Source organism: Mobula hypostoma, chromosome 6 (assembly GCF_963921235.1).
Source record: "Mobula hypostoma chromosome 6, sMobHyp1.1, whole genome shotgun sequence".
NCBI lineage: Eukaryota > Metazoa > Chordata > Chondrichthyes > Myliobatiformes > Myliobatidae > Mobula > Mobula hypostoma.
The window spans coordinates 24,074,485-24,096,867 of record NC_086102.1 but is presented as its reverse complement, the minus strand read 5'-3'; the positions used below and the strand labels follow the sequence as shown (position 1 = coordinate 24,096,867).

Below are 22,383 nucleotides of genomic sequence, written 5' to 3'. Positions count from 1 at the left end.
ATCCTATCGATGTCCCGCTGTAACCTCTGACAGCCCATCACACTATCCACAACACTCCCAACCTTTGTGTCATCAGCAAATTTACTAACCCTTCCCTTCACTTCCTCATCCAGGTCATTTATAAAAATCATGGGGTCCCGGAACAGATCCCTGAGGCACACCACTAGTCACCAACTTCCATGCAGAATATGACCCGTCTACAACCACTCTTTCCCTTCTGTGGGCAAGCCAGTTCTAGATCCACAAAGCAAGTCCTCTTGGATCCCATGCTTCCTTACTTTCTGAATAAGCCTTGCATGGGATACCTTATCAAATGCCTTGCTGAAATCCGTATACACTACATCTACTGCTCTGCCTTCATCAATGTGTTTAGTCACATTCTTAAAAAATTCAATCAGGCTCTTAAGGCACAACCTGCTTTTGACAAAGCCATGCTGACTATTCCTAATCATGTTATTCTTCTCCAAATGTTCATAAATCCTGCCTCTCAGGATCTTCTCCTTCAACTTACCAACCACTGAAGTAAGACTCACTGGTCTATAATTTCCTGGGCTATCTCTGCTCACTTTCTTGAATGAGGAAACAATATCTGCAACCCTCCAATCCTCTGGAACTGCTCCAATCCCCAGTGATGATGCAAAGATCACTGCCAGAGGCTCAGCAGACTCCTCTCTTGCCTCCCACAGTAGCCTGGGGTATATCTCGTCCAGTCCTGCTGACTTATCCAACTTGATGCTTTCCAAAAGCTCCAGCACATCCTCTTTCTTAATGTCTATGTAACATGCAGTAAAGTTTCGCTGATAATGCAATGGGTTTTCTGTAGCGGCAATGTTTGAGTCATGACTAGAGGTAATGGGGTTTGGAATGCTATTCTTCTTTCTTGTTAATCTGGAAGAGAGATTTTCATGGCCTTTGGACAGGGAGAGATGTGGAGAGACTGGAGAGAGCTGGTAGACAGCCAGACGGAGTGGACTTGGAGCGAGGGTCAGAGGAGGTCGATGCTGGATGACCAGCTGATCAGTGAGCTCCAACTTTGCGCAATAGGCTGTTTCATAAGAATGAGCCTTTTTCTTTTTTTTCATTTTCTTTACTAGCCATATAGTCAAAGTAAGAATTATGAAGCTTAATCATTTAATTGTATATTGTGTACTGTTTGTTATTTCAGGGTACTGATTTGTAACAGGGGACACATCGCACAGCATCCACCCAAACAAAATTTCTTAAGTTTGGCTGGGCCTGGGGCTGTCACCCCCTATATTAAGCTGCTAGATGAAGCGAGAGTTACATCTATATGCTCAAGCTTTTCAGTCCATTGTAAGTCGTCCCTACAATCGCCAAGGTCCTCTTCCATAGTGAATACTGAAGCAAAGTATTCACTAAGTACCTCCGCTACCTCCTCCATACACACTTTTCCACTGTCACACTTGTTTGGTCCTATACTTTCACATCTTATCCTCTTGCTCTTCACATACTTGTAGAATGCCTTGGGGTTTTCCTTAATCCTGCCCGCCAAGGCCTTCTCATGGCTCCTCTGGCTCTCCTAATTTCATTCTTAAGCTCCTTCCTGCTAGCCTTATAATTTTCCAGATCTTTATCATTCCCTAGTTTTTTGAACCTTTCATGAGCTTTTCTTTTCTTCTTGATCGATTTACAACAGCCTTTGTGCACCATAGTTCCTGTACTCTACCATCCTTTCCCTGTCTCATTGCAATGTACCTATGCAGAACGCCACTCAAATATCTCCTAACATTTGCCACGTTTCTGCCATACATTTCCCTGAGAACATCTGCTCCCAATTTATGCTTCTAAGTTCCCACCTGATAGCTTCATATTTCCCCTTACTCCAATTAAACACTTTCCTAACTTGTCTGTTCCTATCCCTCTCCAATGCTATTATAAAGGAGATACAATTATGATCACTATCTCCAAAATGCTCTCCCACTGAGAGACCCGACACCTGACCAGGTTAATTTCCCAATACCAGATCAAGTACAGCCTCTCCTGTTGTAGGCTTATCTACATATTGCATCAGGAAACCTTCCTGAACACACCCAACTCTGCCCCATCTAAACCCTTTGCTCTAGGGTCATGCCAATCAATACTGGGGAAATTAAAATCCCCCGTCACGACAACCCTGTTATTATTACACCTTTCCAGAATCTGTCTCCCTATCTGCTCCTCGATGTTCCTGTTACAATTGGGTGGTCTATAAAAAACACCCAGAAGTTAATGACACCTTCCTGTTTCTAACTTGCACCCACAATGACTCCATAGACAACTCCTCGATGACTTCCTCCTTTTCTGCAGCCGTGACACTATCTCTGATCAGCTATCCCTATCTCTGATATTATTTCCTGTTTATTCAAATTCAAACTACAAATGTGTTGAAGTTAATCCACCTCCTCCTGACACCATTGGCATTTTCCACAGCAGCTTTCTTTTTGACTAAATCCATACCTCTTGTTAGCGTAATTATTTTTGTAAAGTAAGTCATTTTTCAAACTCAACGGCGTAGCTTGTGTTTGTTGTACACTAGCAGGTGATATGTAGCGGTTAGCAGTCAGTGTAATGCCTTACAGCACTAGGGATCAGAAGATCGGAGTGCCCTTCTCACCACTGTCTGTAAGGAGTTTGTGTGTTTTCCCGTGACTGTGTGGGCTTCCTCTGACTGCTGCAGTTTCTTTCCACATTCCACAGACATGTAGGTCAGGATTCGTTGTGGACATGCCTTGTTGGCTCCAGAAGCATAGTGATAATTGTGGGCTGCTCCCCAGCACATCCTCGGATTGCGTTGGTCGTTGACGTAAAGATGCATTTCACTGTATGTTTCAATGTACATGTGATAAATAAAGCCAATCTTGTAGATTTCTCTCATTTTACATTCTCAGTGTAGCCCCCCTGGCCAGCCTCAGGGTCGCTCAGCTCACTGTCGTCTAGGGAGATAGCCCTCGGCCCCGCCAAACTGGGTAATTAGTTTGTGTGGATGCTGTGTGATGTACCCCACCCCGCCAAATAACAGACAATACACCAGATACGATTAAATGATTTACAGTTTATAGATATTACTGGAACTATGTAATTAATAGAGAATAAAATATAAAAGGAAAATAAAAGCCGCCACACTTATCAAAGTTCAATCTCTTCGTGCACAAACAGTTGGAGCTCAGGACCCTCCTTCTTCACCCTGCGACCCCTCGGACCACCCTGACCTGCCGCCCGGGACCAACAACGGTGGTCGACCAGATGCTCCACATGAGTCCGTCTCCATCTCTTCTCCTCGCCGAACACCCTGGACCTCGGACTCCTGCTCAGGGTCTGACCCCTTTAGCGGATTCATAGCACCTGGTCCATTCTCTGTCTCTCTCTCCCGCCTTCTGCCCAAAAACCCACGCATCACACTAATTTACAGACACACAGAAATCATAACAACTATCCCAATTGGTTTGTTCATCCTCTTATCAGTAACATGATCCAAACAAACTAAAAGCGGGAGGACATTCTCAGCAGTTAACATAACAAAGAAGCCATTTTAATTAGACGACGCAGTAACATAAAAGAAGAAACCCCTTACATCAGATATTAGGTAACAGCTGTCAGGACTTCCAAAGTGCTGCAATATTATCGCCTCCAAGAACTCTGGCTAGCTCAAACTGAAGCTGAACCCAGCACTGAAAGTGCAGAGATGACCCTTTGAGGCAGGAGATAAAGCAACCTAGATTGCTCAACCAAAGCACTGACCTTACTCTTAGAAATTCTTCCAAAAATTCCATTTGTGCATCACTATTATTCAATTTATTTCAGAAATGTGACACCTGTGAGCAATAAGATCAGCGGCTGGTGAAAATTGAGACCCAATTCGTTTGTGGGACCATCAGTCTCCTTGTGAGAAAATCTGACTGTGTCACAGATTTGAGCAACTAGGAGAATTGAATGGCAATTTTAATTCTGACACACCCATCAGGGATCTAGTAGCATGGCATGCAAAGTAAATGATGGGATACGTTGCAATGTTTTTATTATTTTATATGGTTAAAATTATGTTCTTGATACAGCTTTACTTTCATCTCCTTTACAAGCTGACCGATTGTTAATATATTATTTAGACTGCTGCTGTTTCCTTTGGCGGTTCACAAACTGCACCAGTGAATGGAGCAGACTGTTCATCTAAGCCTGACACAGGAACTGAGCCAGGCTCTGGCCAGGCACAGAGGCCAAGGACGTCTCCTATAGGTAGTCTGTCTTTGGTGAAAAGCAGCCAAGAATCTGGATTTCCGGTGGCCACACACTGTATTTATTCGTCACTTTCTTACAGTTGATAATCTGTCCAAACACAAAGGGAAATAAAATGTTTTGATATAGAAGTATGACTTCTCTTCCTCACTGATCCCTCTTCCTGATAAAGAGGAACAAAAATCCAATCCTTCAATCATTATTCCTTCAAAATAACCCAGCTTTCCTTTAAACAAAAACAGAACATGAAGGATGCTTTCAGGTAAAGTCCAAGGGAAAAGAAAAGAAACAAATTTATTGTTTCATATCAAGGAACTTTAATCAGAACTGAAAAAGTGAGAGGACAGAAGACCATGGAAGAAAGGGAAGGGGGAGGAGCACCAGAGGGAGGTGAAGGGCAGGTACGGGAATAAGGTGAGAGAGAGAAACAAGAATGGGAAATGGTAAGCGGGGGAGGGGGGAAGCAATTACAATACAATCAGAGTTTGTATGTTCCTGTCAGGATTAAAGGCAAATTGAATAGGAATAAGGAACCTTGGTTCTCAAGGGATATTGCAACTCTGATAAAGAAGAAGAGGGAGTTGTATGAAATGTATAGGAAACAGGGGGTAAATCAGGTGCTTGAGGAGTATAAGAAGTGCAAGAAAATACTTAAGAAAGAAATCAGGAGGGCAAAAAGTAGACATGAGGTTGCCTTGGTAGTCAAAGTGAAGGATAATCCAAAGAGCTTTTACAAGTATATTAAGAGCAAAAGGATTGTAAGGGATAAAATTGGTCCTCTTGAAGATCAGAGTAGTTGGCTTTGTGCGGAACCAAAGGAAATGGGGGAGATCTTAAATAGGTTTTTTGCGTCTGTATTTACTAAGGAAGCTGGCATGAAATCTATGGAATTGAGGGAATCAAGTAGTGAGACCATGGAAACTGTACAGATTGAAAAGGAGGAGGTGCTTGCTGTCTTGAAGAAAATTAAAGTGGATAAATCCCCGGGACCTGACAGAGTGTTCCCTCGGACCTTGAAGGAGACTAGTGTTGAAATTGCGGGGGCCCTGGCAGAAATATTTAGAATGTCACTGTCTACGGGTGAAGTGCAGGAGGATTGGAGGGTGGCTCATGTTGTTCCGTTGTTTAAAAAAGGATCGAAAAGTAATTCGGGAAATTATAGGCCGGTGAGTTTAATGTCCGTAGCAGGTAAGTTATTGGAGGGAGTACAAAGAGACAGAATCTACAAGCATTTGGATAGACAGGGGCTTATTAGGGAGAATCAACATGGCTTTGTGCGTGGTAGGTCATGTTTGACCAATCTGTTGGAGTTTTTCGAGGAGGTTACCAGGAAAGTGGATGAAGGGAAGGCAGTGGATATTGTCTACATGGACTTCAGTAAGGCCTTTGACAAGGTCCCGCATGGGAGGTTAGTTAGGAAAATTCAGTCGCTAGGTATACATGGAGAGGCGGTAAATTGGATTAGACATTGGCTCGATGGAAGAAGCCAGAGAGTGGTGGTAGAGAATTGCTTCTCTGAGTGGAGGCCTGTGACTAGTGGTGTGCCACAGGGATCAGTGCTGGGTCCATTGTTATTTGTCATCTATATCAATGATCTGGATGATAATGTGGTAAATTGGATCAGCAAGTTTGCTGATGATACAAAGATTGGATGTGTAGTAGACAGTGAGGAAGGTTTTCAGAGCCTGCAGAGGGACTTGGACCAGCTGGAAAAATGGGCTGAAAAATGGCAGATGGAGTTTAATACTGACAAGTGTGAGGTATTGCACGTTGGAAGGACAAACCAATGTAGAACATACAGGGTTAATGATAAGGCACTGAGGAGTGCAGTGGAACAGAGGGATCTGGGAATACAGATACAAAATTCCCTAAAAGTGGCGTCACAGGTAGATAGGGTCGTAAAGAGAGCTTTTGGTACATTGGCCTTTATTAATCAAAGTATTGAGTATAAGAGCTGGAATGTTATGCTGAAGTTGTATAAGGCATTGGTGAGGCCGAATCTGGAGTATTGTGTTCAGTTTTGGTCACCAAATTACAGGAAGGATATAAATAAGGTTGAAAGAGTGCAGAGAAGGTTTATAAGGATGTTGCCAGGACTTGAGAAACTCAGTTACAGAGAAAGGTTGAATAGGTTAGGACTTTATTCCCTGGAGCCTAGAAGAATGAGGGGAGATTTGATAGAGGTATATAAAATTATGATGGGTATAGATAGAGTGAATGCAAGCAGGCTTTTTCCACTGAGGCAAGGGGAGAAAAAAACCAGAGGACATGGGTTAAGGGTGAGGGGGGAAAAGGTTAAAGGGAACATTAGGGGGTGCTTCTTCACACAGAGAGTGGTGGGAGTATGGAATGAGCTGCCAGACGAGGTGGTAAATGCGGGTTCTTTTTTAACATTTAAGAATAAATTGGACAGATACATGGATGGGAGGTGTATGGAGGGATATGGTCTGTGTGCAGGTCAGTGGGACTAGGCAGAAAATGGTTCAGCACAGCCAAGAAGGGCCAAAGGGCCTGTTTCTGTGCTGTAGTTTCTATGGTTCTATGGTTCTATGGAAGTTTGAGAAATCGATGTTCATGCCATCAGGTTGGAGGTTTCCCAGACAGAATACAAGATGCTGCTCCTCCAGCCTGAGCAAAGAGGTGCAGGATGAAACCAGTAAGCTTCCTGCCTATCTCCTCAGTCCGGTACCCCTCTTCCTTCCCGCCCCCCCCCCCCCACCGCCCCACAGTCCATGCCTGATTTAAGATGGAGGCCAGGTCACTTAGTCCAGAGATTTTGAAAGTATTTACACATTATTGTACTTCTCATTTTTCATTACTCCTTATAGATCTAGAATATCTAGAATCGATGGGTCAAATAGTCTAATTCTGTTCCTATATCTTATGGTCTAATACAGTATGATCCACAGAATAAATACCTTTGGGCTCCTTTCCCTCCATCTTAACTGGGTATCTGCTTAACTGGTAAACACAAGAGGTTCTGCATATGCTAGAATTTCAGAGCAGCACACGCAATATCCTGGAGGAACTTAGCAGGTCAGGCAGTATCTATGGAGAAGAATAAATAGTCGACGTTTTGGATTGAGACCCTTCATTGTGATTGGAAAGGAAAAGGGAAGAAGCCAGAATAAGATGGTGGAGAATGGGAAGGAGTACAAGCTGGAAGGTGATAGGTGAATTTAGATGAGGGGGAAGCTAAGTGGTGGGATGAAGTGAGAAGCTGGGAGGTGATAGGTATAAAAGGTACAGGGCTGAAGAAGGTGGAATGTGGTAGAGGACAGTGGACCATGGGAAAAAAGGAAAGGAGGAGGGGCACCAGATGGATGTGATAGGCAGTAAGCTTACTAGTTTGATTCTGCACTTCTTCAAATATCTGCAGTAGCAGGGTCAGGATTCATGTATCTCCCAACCCATGGCTTTGGCACTGCCCAAGACTGGCTCCGTTGACTTCCACGACTTGCACCCTTCTCCTCTACCTATACCTTTTAAATTAAGTTCCTCACTGCTGTTTCATGCTGCACTATAGATTCCAGTTGGCAGCCTCCGTGTGGCTCTGAGATGAAAAGTCAACTTTAACCATATCTTCACAGATTATTTCCTTTTCCAGAATCCAAGGTTCCACCAATTCTGGGAGCCAGAGTTAGGAACAGGAAATGCTGAAATACTCAGTACCTCAGGCAGCATCTGTGGAGAATGCTTCAGTACTGTCTGTGTGAGTGCTTGGTTGGTTGGTAGGTGGGTACGCAAGGGGCTTGTTTGCTTTATTCCCCACTCTGACCTTTTACATCTTCGCGTCTCCCTATCACTCCCCCTGGGTCTCCTCCTTCTTCCCTTTCTTCTGTGGTCCACTCTCCTTTCTCATCAGATTCCTCCTTCTCCAGCCCTTGGCGTTCACTACCCACCTAGCTTCACCTATCACCTTCCAGCTAGCCTTTTTCCCCTCTTCTCACATTTTTATTCTGGCATCTTCCCCCTTCCCTCTCAGTCCTGATGAAGGGGCTCAGCCCAAAAAGTCGATTATCTATTCATTTCTATAGATGCTGCCCGACCTGCTGAGTTCCTCCAGTATTTTGTGTGTGTTGCTTTGTTTTGCTGTTGTTGTTCCTTAAACGTAGTGGGCATGCTATGTTGACGCCAATTGATGTTTCGAGCCAAGACCAAGGGTTGACTGCTTATTCCTCTCCATAGATGCTGTCTGACTGCTGAGTTCCTTCAGCATTTTGTGTGTGTTTCCTGAATGAGACTTGCTGATTTGTTGAAACTTAGTACAGTTTAGCTTTAAGTGTTCAAATGATCACTCATTAGTACAACAGAATATAGCTGGTCACCTTTAGAGTCTGGGCCACCGTGGAATTGTTCCAAAGAGTGGAAAACTATTTCCTATATACCGTCAGATAAACTCCCAATTAAAACCATTTCCTAATAAAGGGGAAATAAACTGGACAATTTCAGCAGCCAAGCCTTTAGTAACCTTGAAGTCCAGTTCCAGACATTCCTTCATTTGGTTTGCCATTTTATCATTTCTTTCAACATCTTTGTTGAAATATTTTACTTTGCTTAAGTAATTCCTCCATCAGCTTCCAGTCAATATGGCACTGAGTGGAGATGTCTCTCGAGGTTGTGGCTCAGTATTAGCTGTTGACTTTCTTGTCTCCATTCTCCAGCCTTCTCGCCATTACCAATCAGGATCCTACCAATCTCGAGCTTAAATGCACCTAATGACTTTGCCTCTTCTGCCCCCAGTGGCAATGAATTCAATGGATTCATCCTCTAACTGAAGAAATTCCTTATATTTCGGTTTTAAACAGCCCTTTATTCTGAGGCTGCACCCTCATAGACAGGGGGTTCCCAACTTGGGGTTCAAGGACCCCTCAGTTAATGGTCGGGGTCCATGGCATTAAAACAGTTGGCAACGGAAACATTTCCACATCCATTCTATCCAGACCTTTCAGTATTTGGTTAGTTTCAGTGAGATGCTCCCCTCATCCAAACTCCATCCAGTAAGGGCCCAGAATCCTCAAAAGTTCCTCTAAGACATTTCCAGGGCATCTCTGGCTGGTAATGCTACTTTTCGGGTGCTGCGTGATGAACAATGTAATTTGAAGTAGGGCTCAATCAGAAGTGGCTCACATGGCTTATGAAAGGACATGCTCAATTAAATTTCTGGAGTGATGTGGAAAGCCCCAGAGGAGGTTATCATAGCTTTTCACTCAGAGAAGATTCCACTTTAGCCCTAACCTGTCATGGTCCGGTCCGTGAAGTCTGTATTCCGGTTCACGGTCCGGTCTATCGACCCTTGCTCCAGGTTTTCCTGTCTATCCTGTTTCTGTTCTTGTTGAGCTCTAATTGAGGCAGCTGATGCTCGTTGGGGCTGGCTGCATAAATACCTCCAGAGACCAGGGCTTGGCTGCTGGATTGTTCTTGTCCTTACACCTTGTATCCCTTCCTCTGCCTTCTGTTTCCTCGCCTGAAGCCTTGCCTTGTTTTGCCAGTAACTCTCGCCTCGCCTGAAGTTCTGGTTTCGGCTTGCATTGTCTGAAGCCTTGCCTGGTCTTGCTGGTAACTCTCCCCTCGTCTCGCCTGCAGTCTTCTCCTGGAGCCACCCCGTACCTAGCTCCCTTTCTGTACTTTGCCTCCACCGGGTAAGTCAAGCTGTCTTGCCGTTACCTACGGTTGGTTCTGCCCCTTCCTAACTCTTGCCTCCGTCAGGTAAGCCAGGCCGTCTTGCCGTTACCTGCGATTGGTTCTGTCCCCTCCTGTCCCTTGCCTCTGTCGGGTCAGCCAGGCCGTCTTGCCGTTACCTGCGGTTGGTTCTGTCCCTTCCTGTCCCTTGCCTCCGTCGGGTGGAGTACCGTGCCCTGCCCAAGGGAACCGCGCCCTGCCCAGGAGGAGCCTCCAGCCTCCTGCCAAACCTCGCCTCAAGTCTCCAGCCTCCTGCCAAGCTTTGCCTCGAGTCTCTAGCCTCTAGCCTGAAGACTCCAGCCTCCTGCCAAGCCTTGCCTCTAGTCTCTAGCCTCAAGCCTGAAGACTCCAGCCTCCTGCCTCCTGCCAAGCCTCGCTTCAAGCCTCTAGTCTCTAGCCTCAAGCCTGAAGACTCCTGCCTCCTGCCAAGCCTCGCCTCTAGTCTCTAGCCTCAAGCCTGAAGACTCCAGCCTCCTGCCTCCTGCCAAGCCTCGCTTCAAGCCTCTAGTCTCTAGCCTCAAGCCTGAAGACTCCAGCCTCCTGCCAAGCCTCGCCTCTAGTCTCTAGCCTCAAGCCTGAAGACTCCAGCCTCCTGCCTCCTGCCAAGCCTCGCCTCAAGTCTCTAGCCTCCAGCCTCCTGCCAAGCCTCATCCTTGCCTAGTTCTGGGGTCCGAGCCAGAGGCAAGACCCAGGTACTGGGTCCTTGTCCAGTCTCTGGCTGAGAGTCCAAGCCCGGGCTCCTAGCTCTCTTGTCCAGTCCTGTTCCGGGTTCCTGGTTTTCGTGTCCTTGTCCTTGCCCTCACCCTGTATCCTAGTCCTGTCCCTAGTACTTCAGTGTCTGTGTCGCGCACTCGGGTCCATTCCCTGCCAGAGCTCTATGACATAACCCTGCGTACAAAAATAATTAGAAATGAGAACGCTTTCCTTGTGAAGGATTGCATAATTCTTGAAGTGACCAACCTTTTCCCTCTCATAGTCCTTTGGCAGTGTGAACCCTTTGGTGCCAACAAAGACCCAGTTACCCCGGAAAGCCATTTTCCGGATCTCCTTGCTGCCCAGCCCCTCAATGTATTTCTTGGCATCTTCTGTCATCCTTGGAATAAGCAGGAAAGGCAGTTATTCAATTATAAACCCAGTATGAGTAGAAAGTAACCAATTGTCTTGTTCAGAACAAAATATGACTTTTCAAGATTTTTAAAGCATAGAACATTACAGCACAGTTAGGGCCCTTCAGTCTACAATATAGTAGTGACTTTTTAAACCTACTCTAAGAGCAATCTAACCCTTTCCTCCTACATAGCTCTCCATTTTTATATCAAGCATGTATCTATCTAAGGGTTTCTTTAATGTCTCTAAAGTATCTGCCTCTACCAGCACACCTGGCAGGGCATTCCACATGTTCGCTATACATTGTACAAAAACATACCTCTGACATCCCCCTCACCCCCATACTTTCCCATCTTAAGATTATGCCAGCCAGTCAGGTTCAATTCCCACTGCTTGTCTTTAAAGAGTTTGTACATTCTCCCCGTGACTGAGTGGGTTTTCCCCTGGGTAATCCGGTTTCCTTTCACATTCCAAAGACATGCAGGTTAGTAGCTTAATTGGACACATGGGTATAATAGAGCTGTGTGGGCTCATTGGGCCAGAAGGGCCTGCTAACGTGCTGTATCTCTGAATAAATAATGGAGTTAGGGACTTCCTACCAAAGGAGTAGGCAGATTGCCTGAGGAATTTCAAAAAGATTGAACATCATGGCTGGCCTGGAAGCCATTAAAGTGTGGGATCAGAGCTACAAAGATGAGGTCTTTGCTGAGGCCAGACTGTTAAGCACCAAAGAGCGGGAGTTCCAGAGAGGCTGGTAAAGACAGAGCAGGGGTTAGGTCAGGATCAGAAGGGGGCAGTTAATTGGAGAGCTCACTGGAGGTGAGGTGGTGGTAGGGGAAGGACATTCAGAGGAGCAAGTGGAGACCAAGGGATTTGGAGGTTGTGTGTGAGATGGAGAGAGTGGGAGTTAGTGGCATGATCAGTGGCAGAGGAAGAGCAGTGGGGCCCTAGCATGGATGCAGACAACGCATACAAAATGCTGGAGGAACACAGCAGGCCAGGCAGCATCTGTGGAAAAGAGTAGTCGATGTTTTGGGCTGAGACTCTTCTTCAGGATTCAGGCATTTGTTTTAGTCTGCCCAGCTTGGAAAATCGGCCTATCTATAGTTATCTCTTTGAACACTCCTTTGAAATCTCTTCCTTCAACAAAAATACAACATGTTCTTCTCTACTGCACGGGGGTAATTCCACTTCATAGGTTGTTTAGTTCCAAATCCAGTGAATCAATTTTTGTGGCACGGTAATGTAACGGTTAGTGTAACACTATCACAGTGCCAGCAACCCAGGTTCAATTCCTGCCGCTGTCTGCAAGGAGTATGTATGTCCTCCTGGTTATCCCGTGGGTTTCCTCTGGGAGCTCTGGTTTCCTCCCACATTCCAAAGGGTAATGGGTTAGTTGGTTAATTCGTCACATGGGAGTAAATGGGAGGTGTCGGTCTCTTTGGCTGGAAGGGCCTGTTACTGTTTTATATCTATACATAAAACAAATACACCAGATTTACTCCAAGCTGCAGAGGCCAACTTTTCCTGGGTATTCATATAGATTATGAAAGACTGAGACTTGAGATCCTTGGAGCATAGAAGAATGAGGGGAGATTTGACAGAGGTTTACAAAATTATGAGGGGTATAGACAGAATAAATGTGAATAGGCTCTTTCCACTTAGATTAGGAGAGATAATTACGAGAGACTTTAGGGTGAAAGGGGAAGGGATTAGGGGGAACATTAGGGGGAACTTCTTCACTCAGAGAGTGGTGGGAGTGTAGAACGAGCTGCCATCTGACGTGGTAAATGCAGGCTCACTCTTAAGTTTTAAGAATAAATTGGATAGGTACATGGATGGGAGAGGTCTGGAGGTTTATGGACTGGATTTAGGTCAATGGGACTAGCGGAATAATGTTTCGGCACAGACTAGAAGGGCCGAATGGCCTGTTTTCTGTGCTGTAGTGTTCTATGGTTCTATTGTTTATTTCAGGTATATTTCTTTCTTACTGGCAAAAACACACTTGGAATTAGAATGTGTAGTGGATCAGGATCAGTTAATTATTATGGAGCATATCAATGGGTCACATCAATCACAGCATCATTCTTTAACCTAACCCCACCCTCCTACAAAGGGCAGGGTTTAGTTACACTCACCTGCTATAACTGTCATCAAATGTTGCCATGAAGACAAGAGAACCTTCTGGGGCCTTGTTGAGAAATTCAATCATGTGCCCCGAATTATCTGCCAGTAAGAGGAAAGAAGTTACAAATTGAGTTAAAACATCAGCTAGCACTTGAAAGGCAAAGCAAAGTTTGGTCCTGATATGGTTCAGGGCCCGAGATAGCAGAGGAAGGATGAGATGAATTTACTGTCATTAAAATTAATCTCAGGGTGCATTGAAATTCCTTGTTCTCTTGAAACTCAGAGCAGACAGTATACACAGAAATAATAAATACAATTAATACTGTACAAGCACAAAACAACAGAATTGTACAAAAATGGGAAATGAAGAGCATCTTGTAAAGCAGCTAGCAATGCATTTGATGAAGAGCAAGGTCAGGTGTGGGTGAGGACTGTGTAATGGATTGGCAGCATTTGAATCAATCTTATTCCCAGTCCGTAACTCAACACATTCCTGAGTCCCAAAGAAGGGTTTTTGCCCCGAACTGTTAACTTTTTATTTCCCTCCATAGATGCTGCCTGACCTGCTCACTTCCTCCAGCATTTTGTGCATGTTGCTCAAGATTTCCAGCATCCTCAGAATCTCTTGTGACTCAGCACACCCCTAGATCAGATTTGTTGCTTATTATCTTGTGGGCCGGCAGCAGATAAAAAATTGCAATGATAAAATACTTAAGGATAGGAAATTAGGCTGGACTAAACTTGACACCAATCCCACACCCTCAATGTCCAACTGGACTTCCAAACCACTCAGTCATAAGAATGGTTTCCAATCGAATCATAAAGTGCCACTTTTCCTATGTTAACCCTTTGAAAAAGCTACTTAAATTAGAGCCGCAAACACGAGGAATTCTGCAGATGCTGGAATTTCAAGCAACACACATAAAAGTTGCTGGTGAACGCAGCAGGCCAGGCAGCATCTCTAGGAAGAGATACAGTCGACGTTTTGGGCCAAGACCCTTCGTCAGGACTTTTATGCGTGTTGCTTAAATTAGCGCCACCATTCTGGTCTTTCTCCAGAAGAAATCAAGCAATCACCTAATTTCCTTTTAAGTCTGGTTTCATCAGCCTTTCATTTGGTTTATCCAGATCACAACAATCTATTTCCATAGAATAAAGGAAAATGAAAAAAGACTGTAGTTCTAGAATCCCCAACCTTCTGCTATGCGTTCAACCTATTAATGACCCTCATGATTTTATATATCACACCTCATTCTCTTACACTTGTGAATAAAGCCTAGCCTGCTGAACCTCTGTAACTCAGTCCCTTGTATCCTGGCAACATCCTTGTAAAACTTTTCTGCATCCTTTCCAGCTGAATGAACAAAACTCAAGACAACGCCCTGAATGTGGGTTCACCAACATCTTGTACAACTGCAGCGTAACATCCCAACTTCTATATTCAATGTCTGCCCTGTGACTGCCAGAGAGCCAAAAGCTATTTTCACCATCTGTCTACCTGTGCCAGCACTTTCAATGATCAGGGAGCAAGGACCAACTTTACTCACCATTTACATTTACATGTATTAGGAATTTGCGGTGGTGTGTAGGTCAGCGTGTGACATGCAACAAAACAAAAACAACATTCAACAATTATAACGATAACGCATTATATTAAAAAAGTTAAACTATGGATTGGAATAATGTTATTCCTCTCCACGCTTTGTGCTGCATCTGCTGGCTACCTTGCCCTTTCTTTAGCATTTTGTCTGTGTTCTTTATGAGGCCGAGTTGCTATCCCAGCACGATGGAAAGCGTGCAAGGAGCCGGCTGGATTCAAATCTGGGACCACTTGCCTTGGAGTCCAGTGCTGAAGCCACTACACCACCAACCGGCTCGATATGGTACAAAATGTGCATAAGTTCATAAATACCACCACATATTGAGAATGTAAACAACATTATAAAAAGTGGTTTAAAGTGTTGGGGTTAATAGATAGAGGGGGCTGGAGAGGGCTAACTAAAAAGTTCAAAGTAAATTTATATGTTCAAAAGTTCATTTATTATCGAAGTATGCAACTTTGAAATTCTTCTTCGAATTCTTCTTCTTTGAAATGAACGGCAGCACGATCATCAACCCCCAAATCCCTCCTCCCTGCACAAAAGCACAAACCAAAAAGCAACAGGCACATTGATCCCTAAATTCCCCTCCCCGCACTCAAAAAACGAGAAAGATCAGGCGAAAATCACAGAATACAAAAAAACTGTAAGACTTTAAAAAAGTCCATAGTCCAAGTCCATATCCAAAACGCAGAAAACCTGGGTAACATTCTCTGGGCACAGTGGCAGACTCTCCCCTCTCTGGTAGCAGAGCGATCCCACCGGTGATCAAAAGGCAGTCTCCCCTCTCTGGTAGCAGAGTGATCCCCCAGCAATCAAAAGGCAGTCTCCCCTCTCTGGTAGCAGAGCGATTCCACCGGCGATCAAAGGCGGTCTCCCCTCTCTGGTAGCAGAGTGATCCCCCAGCAATTAAAAAGCAGTCTCTCCCTCTGGTAGCAGAGCGATCCCACTGGCGATCAAAAGGCAGTCTTCCCTCCCTGATAGCAGAGCGATTCCACCGGCAATCAAAAGGTGGCCTCCCCTCTCCAGCAGCAGAGCAATCCCAGCAGTGATCAAAAGGCAGTCTCCCCTCTCTGGTAGCAGAGTGATTCCACCGGCGATAGAAAGGCAGGCAGCCTACACTCACCTTCCACATTCGCTTCGATGTTTCAATCTCCCTTGTTGCTTTAATTGGCGAACAATGGAAGCTTTAATTGCCAAAATGGAGTCGAACATCGGCTCGTGCCCAGTCCTGCAGCTTTCTCGCTGTGAGGCTCGCGCTCTGCCTTTCGGCATCCTTTCAGAGACTGCAGAGCACTGAAATACTCAAACAATCTCCAAACTGTAAATCACCGGCTCCAACAGTTCCAGAACCACATTCAAGATGAAAAACAAATATAAAAGACATAAAATAAGTGAAATATGTGGTTTCATGAGCTGTCCAGAAAGTGTCGACCATGGGAGCGTTGTGTGCAGGTGTCGTCATGACTGGATGTCACCCTATATAACCTTGAGACTCATTTTCTTGTGAGCACTATAAATAAATCTATAATAATAACCATAACAGAATCAATGAAACACTGCACCATCTTGACCATTCAACCAGTGTGCAAATACCAAAAGAAACAATAATAATAATACATTCATAAGCAACAAATATTCGAGAACATGAGATAAAGAGTCCTTGAAAGTTTGAGTTCACAGGTTGTGGGAACATTTCAGTGATGGGGCAAGTGAAGTTGAATTAAGTTATCCCCTCAGGTTCAAGAGCCTGATGGCTGAGGGGTAGTGACTATTCCTGAACCTGGTGGTGCGAATGCTGAAACTCTTGTACCTGCTTCCTGATGGCAGCAGTGAGAAAAGAGCGTGAATATGCTAGAATAGTTAATCAGATTAATTGCCTGGGGAAAGAAACTTGTAAAGTTTTGTTAAGTTTTTGTTTTAATAGCCCAGAAAGGAACTTTTGGAAAAGACAGTTTGCCAAGTGGGTAGTGCAATCAATTACTTTCGCTCCTCGGTCCATCTGTTCCACATTGGACTAGTTTCCCTGGTAGCACTTCATCCCCTTGCTTATCAAGAATCTGTCTACCTCTGCCATAAAAATAGTCAAAGACACTGCCTGGATAACACATTAAAGAAAAGAATACAAAAGAATTTCAAACCTTGAAGAAAAGGAATCCACCTTATCTCCCAGTTAAAAGGTAACTATTTTTGGACCATAAACCATTAAGATCATAAGACATGGAGCAGAATTAGGCCATTTGGCCAATTAACCCTGTTCTGCTGTTCCATCATGACTGGTTTATTAACCCTCTCAACCCCATTCTCCTGCCTTTTCTCTATAACCTTTGACACCCTTATTAATGAAGAACCTATTAAACTTTGCGTTAAATACTTAGCCTCCACATCCATCTGTGGCAATGGGTTCCACATTCACCACTGACTGGCTAAAGAAATTCTTCCTCATCTCTGTTCTAAAGGGATATCCTTGTATTCTCGGGCTGTGCCCTCTGGTCCTAGATATTCCTACTATTGGAAACGACCCCTTCACGTCCACTCTGTCTAGGCCTTTCAATATTCAATGGGCTTCAATGAGATTCCCCCTCATTCTTCTAAACACCAGTGAGTACAGGCCCAGAGCCATCAAACACCTCTCATATATTAACTCTTTCATTCCTGGGATTATTCTCGTAAACCTCCTCTGGACCTTCTCCAATGTCAGCAGATTCTTTCTTAGATACAGGGTCCAAGACTGCTCACAATACTCCAAATGCAGCCTTACCAAGTCTCTTTTTCTTTAAGAACAGCAAACACAAGTTCTAGATTCTTCCTCAAAAGAAGACATCCTTTCTGCATACACCGTGCCCAGCACATATATGACTTCAATACAATCCTGTGCAAAAGTCATCATCATCATCATCATGTGCCATACTCTGCCAGAGACTCTTAGGCACTTATATATAGCTGGAGTGCCTAAAACATTTGCTCAGTACTGTAGTAACTTTATGTACACAAATTTCATGACTTCAGTGAGTGATGGTAAACCTGATTCTGAGTAGGTCTCTTGTAGACTGAAAGTGGGAAGGGGCCACAGAGAGGGGAATCATGTTTGGGAAAAGGGGAAGGAGCAGGAAGCACTAGTGGGACATTCTGTAATGATCAATAAACCATTCTTCAGAACCGAATGTCCTTGCCTGGTGTCTCCGGGGTGGGCTTGCCTGTACCTTTGCCACTCCCCACTCCCACCCCCCCCCCGGAATTTCTTCTCTGTCACCTCCAAGATGCTCCTCCCTCGCCATTCCCAAAATCCTTTGCTCACGTCAGATTTGCAAACTCGCCTTCTGCTCCATGATGACAAATACAGCACTGCACAAATGTTTTAGGCACCCTAGTTATATACAGTATATGTGCCAAAGACTTTTGCACAGTACTGTATATTACAACGAATCCAATCTTTTGAAGTTTATTCCAGTTTATAATAAGCCAAAGATCCTATGGGGTTAACTGACGAGAGTTTTAGTTATAAGGTGGCATCTGTTGATGCTGCAGTAGATGCTACACCACTGACATGATGGAGGGGCTCTTAGTCAGTAGTCCCACTTGATGCATGTGAATTTCCAAGGACATTTCTCCTCAGGGGTCATTATTATGAATGAAAATCTGCAGAATTTCTGAGAGAACAGTTTATATACTGTCGAGTGTTGAAATGCCTACATCGAGTGGAGGTGGAGAGGATGTTTCCTGTAGTGGGAGCACAGCCTCAGAATGCAAGAATGCCCACTTAGAACAGAAATGAGGAGATATTTCTTTAGCCAGAGGGTGGCGAATCTGTGGAAGCCAAGTCATTGAATATATTTAAAGCAAAGATTAATAGGTTCTTGATTAGTCAAAGGTTAAGGGGAGAAGGCAGGAGAATGGTGTTGAGAGGGATAATAAATCAGCCATGATGGCATGGCCGATGGGCCAAAGACCATACCTCTCCTCCTATGTCTTATGATCTTATACCACTTGTTATCCTTCCAGCGTTCTTGTGGTTCTTATGCCGAAGGACTTCAGACAAGTGGGTGAATCATGAAAGGAAGACTACCTATCACACATGGAATATGATAAGGAAGTTATGGAGAAGAGAAAGGAAAGCTGGATTTAATTGTTTTTCTTACCTCCTTCGCAGAGGTCAAAAGTACCAGAACTTATGTACTTTCCTGTCTTGGCTGGCAGGGAGAAATGTGAAGAGAAATGGTTAATTTATTAAGAAAACTGCTTTCAAATAACTTCATATGTAAAAGAGGTCAATTACTTCTCCCTTAAATAGTCTGACCTTGATTGCCACTTGTTGCTTTCTGCAATTCCCAATTAAGTGCAGCTCTTCTTGTCAGGCAATGGGAGCCAAGAAGCAACCCCGCGTTCACTTACAAATGATTGAATGATTTGTGCTTTTACTTTAGCTCTAAGATAGTGAAGATGAACAACCGCTCCTCCCTCCCTATCATCCTCAACATGGGTTGTGAACTGAGCTGACTGCTATAGACACTGCCCACACATGACTAAACACCCGAGTTATGACATTGTCAAGTTTGCCAAAGACACGACAGTGGTGGGACTCAACACCAAGGATGATGAGACGGTTTACAGAGGAGGCAAAAGAGCTTGAGGCCCTGTGCTAGGCAAATAACCTCTTCCTCAATAACAACAGAACAATGGAGATAGTTATCGACTTCAGGAGAATTTGCATCACTTACATCCTTCTTTACATCAGTGGCAGAGCAATGGAAACTGTGAGCAGCTTCAAACCGGGATTGCACATCTTGCACAACCTCTCATGTTCCCAGAACACACTGCACACAATCAGGAAATCTCACTAATTTCTGGAGAGGCTAAAGAGAGCTGGACTGTGCACATCTATACTCATGTCATTTCACAGATGTGCAGTACAGAGCATCCTAACCTGCTACATCACTGCCTGGTACAGAAACTGTATTGCAGTGGACAAGAAGGGTCTACAAAGGGTAGTCCAAACTGCCTAATGCATCACTGGCACCAGACTATCTGCCATTAAGGATATAAATACAGAATGGTGCTGAGAAAGGGCCAGTAACATCACCCACCCACCCTGTTCAGAGACTGTTTGACACATTCCCTTCAGGGAAGAGCCTACGCATAGTAGCATCCACACCAGGACCACCAGACTCAAGAACAGTTACTTTCCCCAAGCAATAAGGCTGATCAACATCTCCACCCACCAACCCAACTCTTCACACCCCCAACTACCACTAATTTATCATTTCCTGCCAGCCACCCTATGCATAGACACGCCTGTGCCTAGCTTCACTTTATGGATATACAATTAATCTATCTATATAAGCTATCTTATGTATTTATATTAATTCTCTTATTCTTATTCTTGTGTTCTTTATCTTAATTTTTGTGTTACTTTGGATCCAGAGTAACAATTATTTTGTTCTTCTTTACACTTGTGTACTGGAAATTACATTAAACAATCTTAAATTGTGAATAAACAATCTTGAACAACTATGATACATACTAAATCACATTGCTATTTTTTAGTTTAATTCAGCCCAATGACAACTCACCTTCCACAATGGCAATATTCATGCCCCTGCCATAATTATTCTTCTCATCACCCAAGAGTCTGGTTAAGAACACATTCAAAAGTGAATTAATTAGAAATAAATTATTGAATTTATGTAACATCTTTTAATTCACTCTTTGAACATCTTAAAGCCCTTTACAGCTAATGACTTTCCTACTATCATAAAGTTCAAATGATGACGCTTTGTATGCTTCAGTGAAATCACCTCTCATTCTTCTAAACTCAGAAGGGTATAGGTGCGATCTGATTAGTCCTTCCCCTGTGGTCCCAGGAATTAAAGTGACACAAACTTTTGAAGCAGGTACCACAGGCTCTTTGGCCAACTGAACGTGCTGAATGTGACGCCAAATCAAACTAAATCTCTTCAACCTGCACATCATCCATATCCCTCCATGTATGTACGGGCAGGAGATACACAAGTCTTAGGTTGCACATCACATACTGTTACAGTATGTTATTCCTTTTTGCGCCTTGTAGCACATCGTGTGGCAACCTTACTATTTCTTTGGCATTCTGGAACTCTGTCTCAACAAGGCTAAGTTGCTAGCTCGATGCTTAACCCTGCACAGATGGAAAGCGTGCAAGGACCTGGCTGGATTTGAACCTGGGACCACTTGCCTCGAAGTCTGGTGTGGATGCCACTGCACTACCAGCCGGTCCTGGAACAGTTAGAATCCTATAACCATCAGGCACCTAAAGCAGTGTGGATACCTTCACTCACCTCAGCACTGAACTGACTCCATAATCTATAGACTCACTTTCAAGGGCTCCACAATTCATGTTCGCAATATTATTCGTTTATTTATTATTTGCATAATTTATCCTCCTCTTCTGTACATTAGATGTTTATCAGTCTTTGTTATGTATATATAGTATTTCAGTCTGGGCACGTGGCCAAGTGGTTAAGGTATTGGACTAGCGACCTGAAGGTTATGAGTTCGAGCCCCAGCCGAGGGAACGTGTTGTGTCCTTCAGCAAGGCACTTAATCACACATTGCTCTGCGACGACACTGGTGCCAAGCCGTTTGGGTCCTAATGCCCTTCCCTTGGACAACATTGGTGTCGTAGAGAGGGGAGACTTGCAGCATGGGCAACTGCCGGTCTTCCATACAACTTTGCCCAGGCCTGCGCCCTGGAGAGTGAAGACTTTCCAGGCGCAGATCCATGGTCTCACAAGACTAATGGATGCCTTTACTTTATAGTATTTCATAAATTGTATTGTAGTTCTTTATTTTCCTGCAAGAAAATGAATCTCAATTTAGGATATGGTAACATGTACGTACTTTGATAATAAATTTACTTTGACCTTACATTCCCTGCATATTTAAAAATTTGAAATGAAAACAAAATGTTGGAGATATATAACAGTCAGGCCGTGTATGTGGAAAATGAAGTAAGAAATTCCAAAACTGTAATGGACACGTTGTTCTCGATCCTGCAGGGCGGCCTGTAGAGGGGGAGGTACACGAATGGTGGTTCAGTTCAAGGGCCTTTCATCAGATGATTTTTTAAAACTGAAACATCATATGCTGAAGTGTTAATTTTGTTTCTCTTTCCACTAATGCGGACTGGCCTGTTGTGTATTTTAAGCATTTTCTACTTTACATCTCAGGAATTAATCTGGTAAACCTTCATAATCACGTCCCTCTTTCAGAAGGGAGACCAGACCTGTTCAGTACTTCAAATGCAGTCTCACCAGAGCACGGTGGAATTAAATCAAGGAGTTTGAGGAGATTTGGTAAAGATAGCTTCTTCTCCTCCACCATCAAATTTCAAAATTGTTCATGAGCTTATGAACACTACCTCACTATTTGCACTACTAATTTATTATTTATTTGTACTAGTTATAGTGATTTTTCTGTATTGCACTGTACTGCTGCTAGAAAACAACGTATTTCACAATATATGTCAGTGGTAATAAATCTGATTCTCTACTTCTGTATTCAAATCCCCTTGTTATAAAAGCTAACACACAGTACCTGTAAAAAGTATTCACCCCCCCCACCTTTAAAATGACACATCAAATTATCGCTGGTGCAGCCAATTGGT

General features: G+C 43.9%; 1 protein-coding gene across 1 annotated transcript in view; it reads right to left on the bottom strand.

Annotated features, from left to right (window-relative positions):
* Window positions 1-3,039: 3,039 nt before the first annotated feature.
* Window positions 3,040-22,383, bottom strand: part of LOC134347475 (protein FAM3B-like) — a 49,345-nt gene continuing 30,001 nt past the window's right edge. The window contains exons 4-8 of the mRNA XM_063049799.1: window positions 20,315-20,373; window positions 18,884-18,934; window positions 13,158-13,245; window positions 10,873-11,005; window positions 3,040-4,320 (exon numbers count right to left, since the gene is read on the bottom strand). Of these exons, the coding sequence (XP_062905869.1) occupies window positions 4,225-4,320; window positions 10,873-11,005; window positions 13,158-13,245; window positions 18,884-18,934; window positions 20,315-20,373 (427 nt within the window). The 3' untranslated portion in view covers window positions 3,040-4,224. The remainder of the gene's footprint in view (window positions 4,321-10,872; window positions 11,006-13,157; window positions 13,246-18,883; window positions 18,935-20,314; window positions 20,374-22,383) is intronic.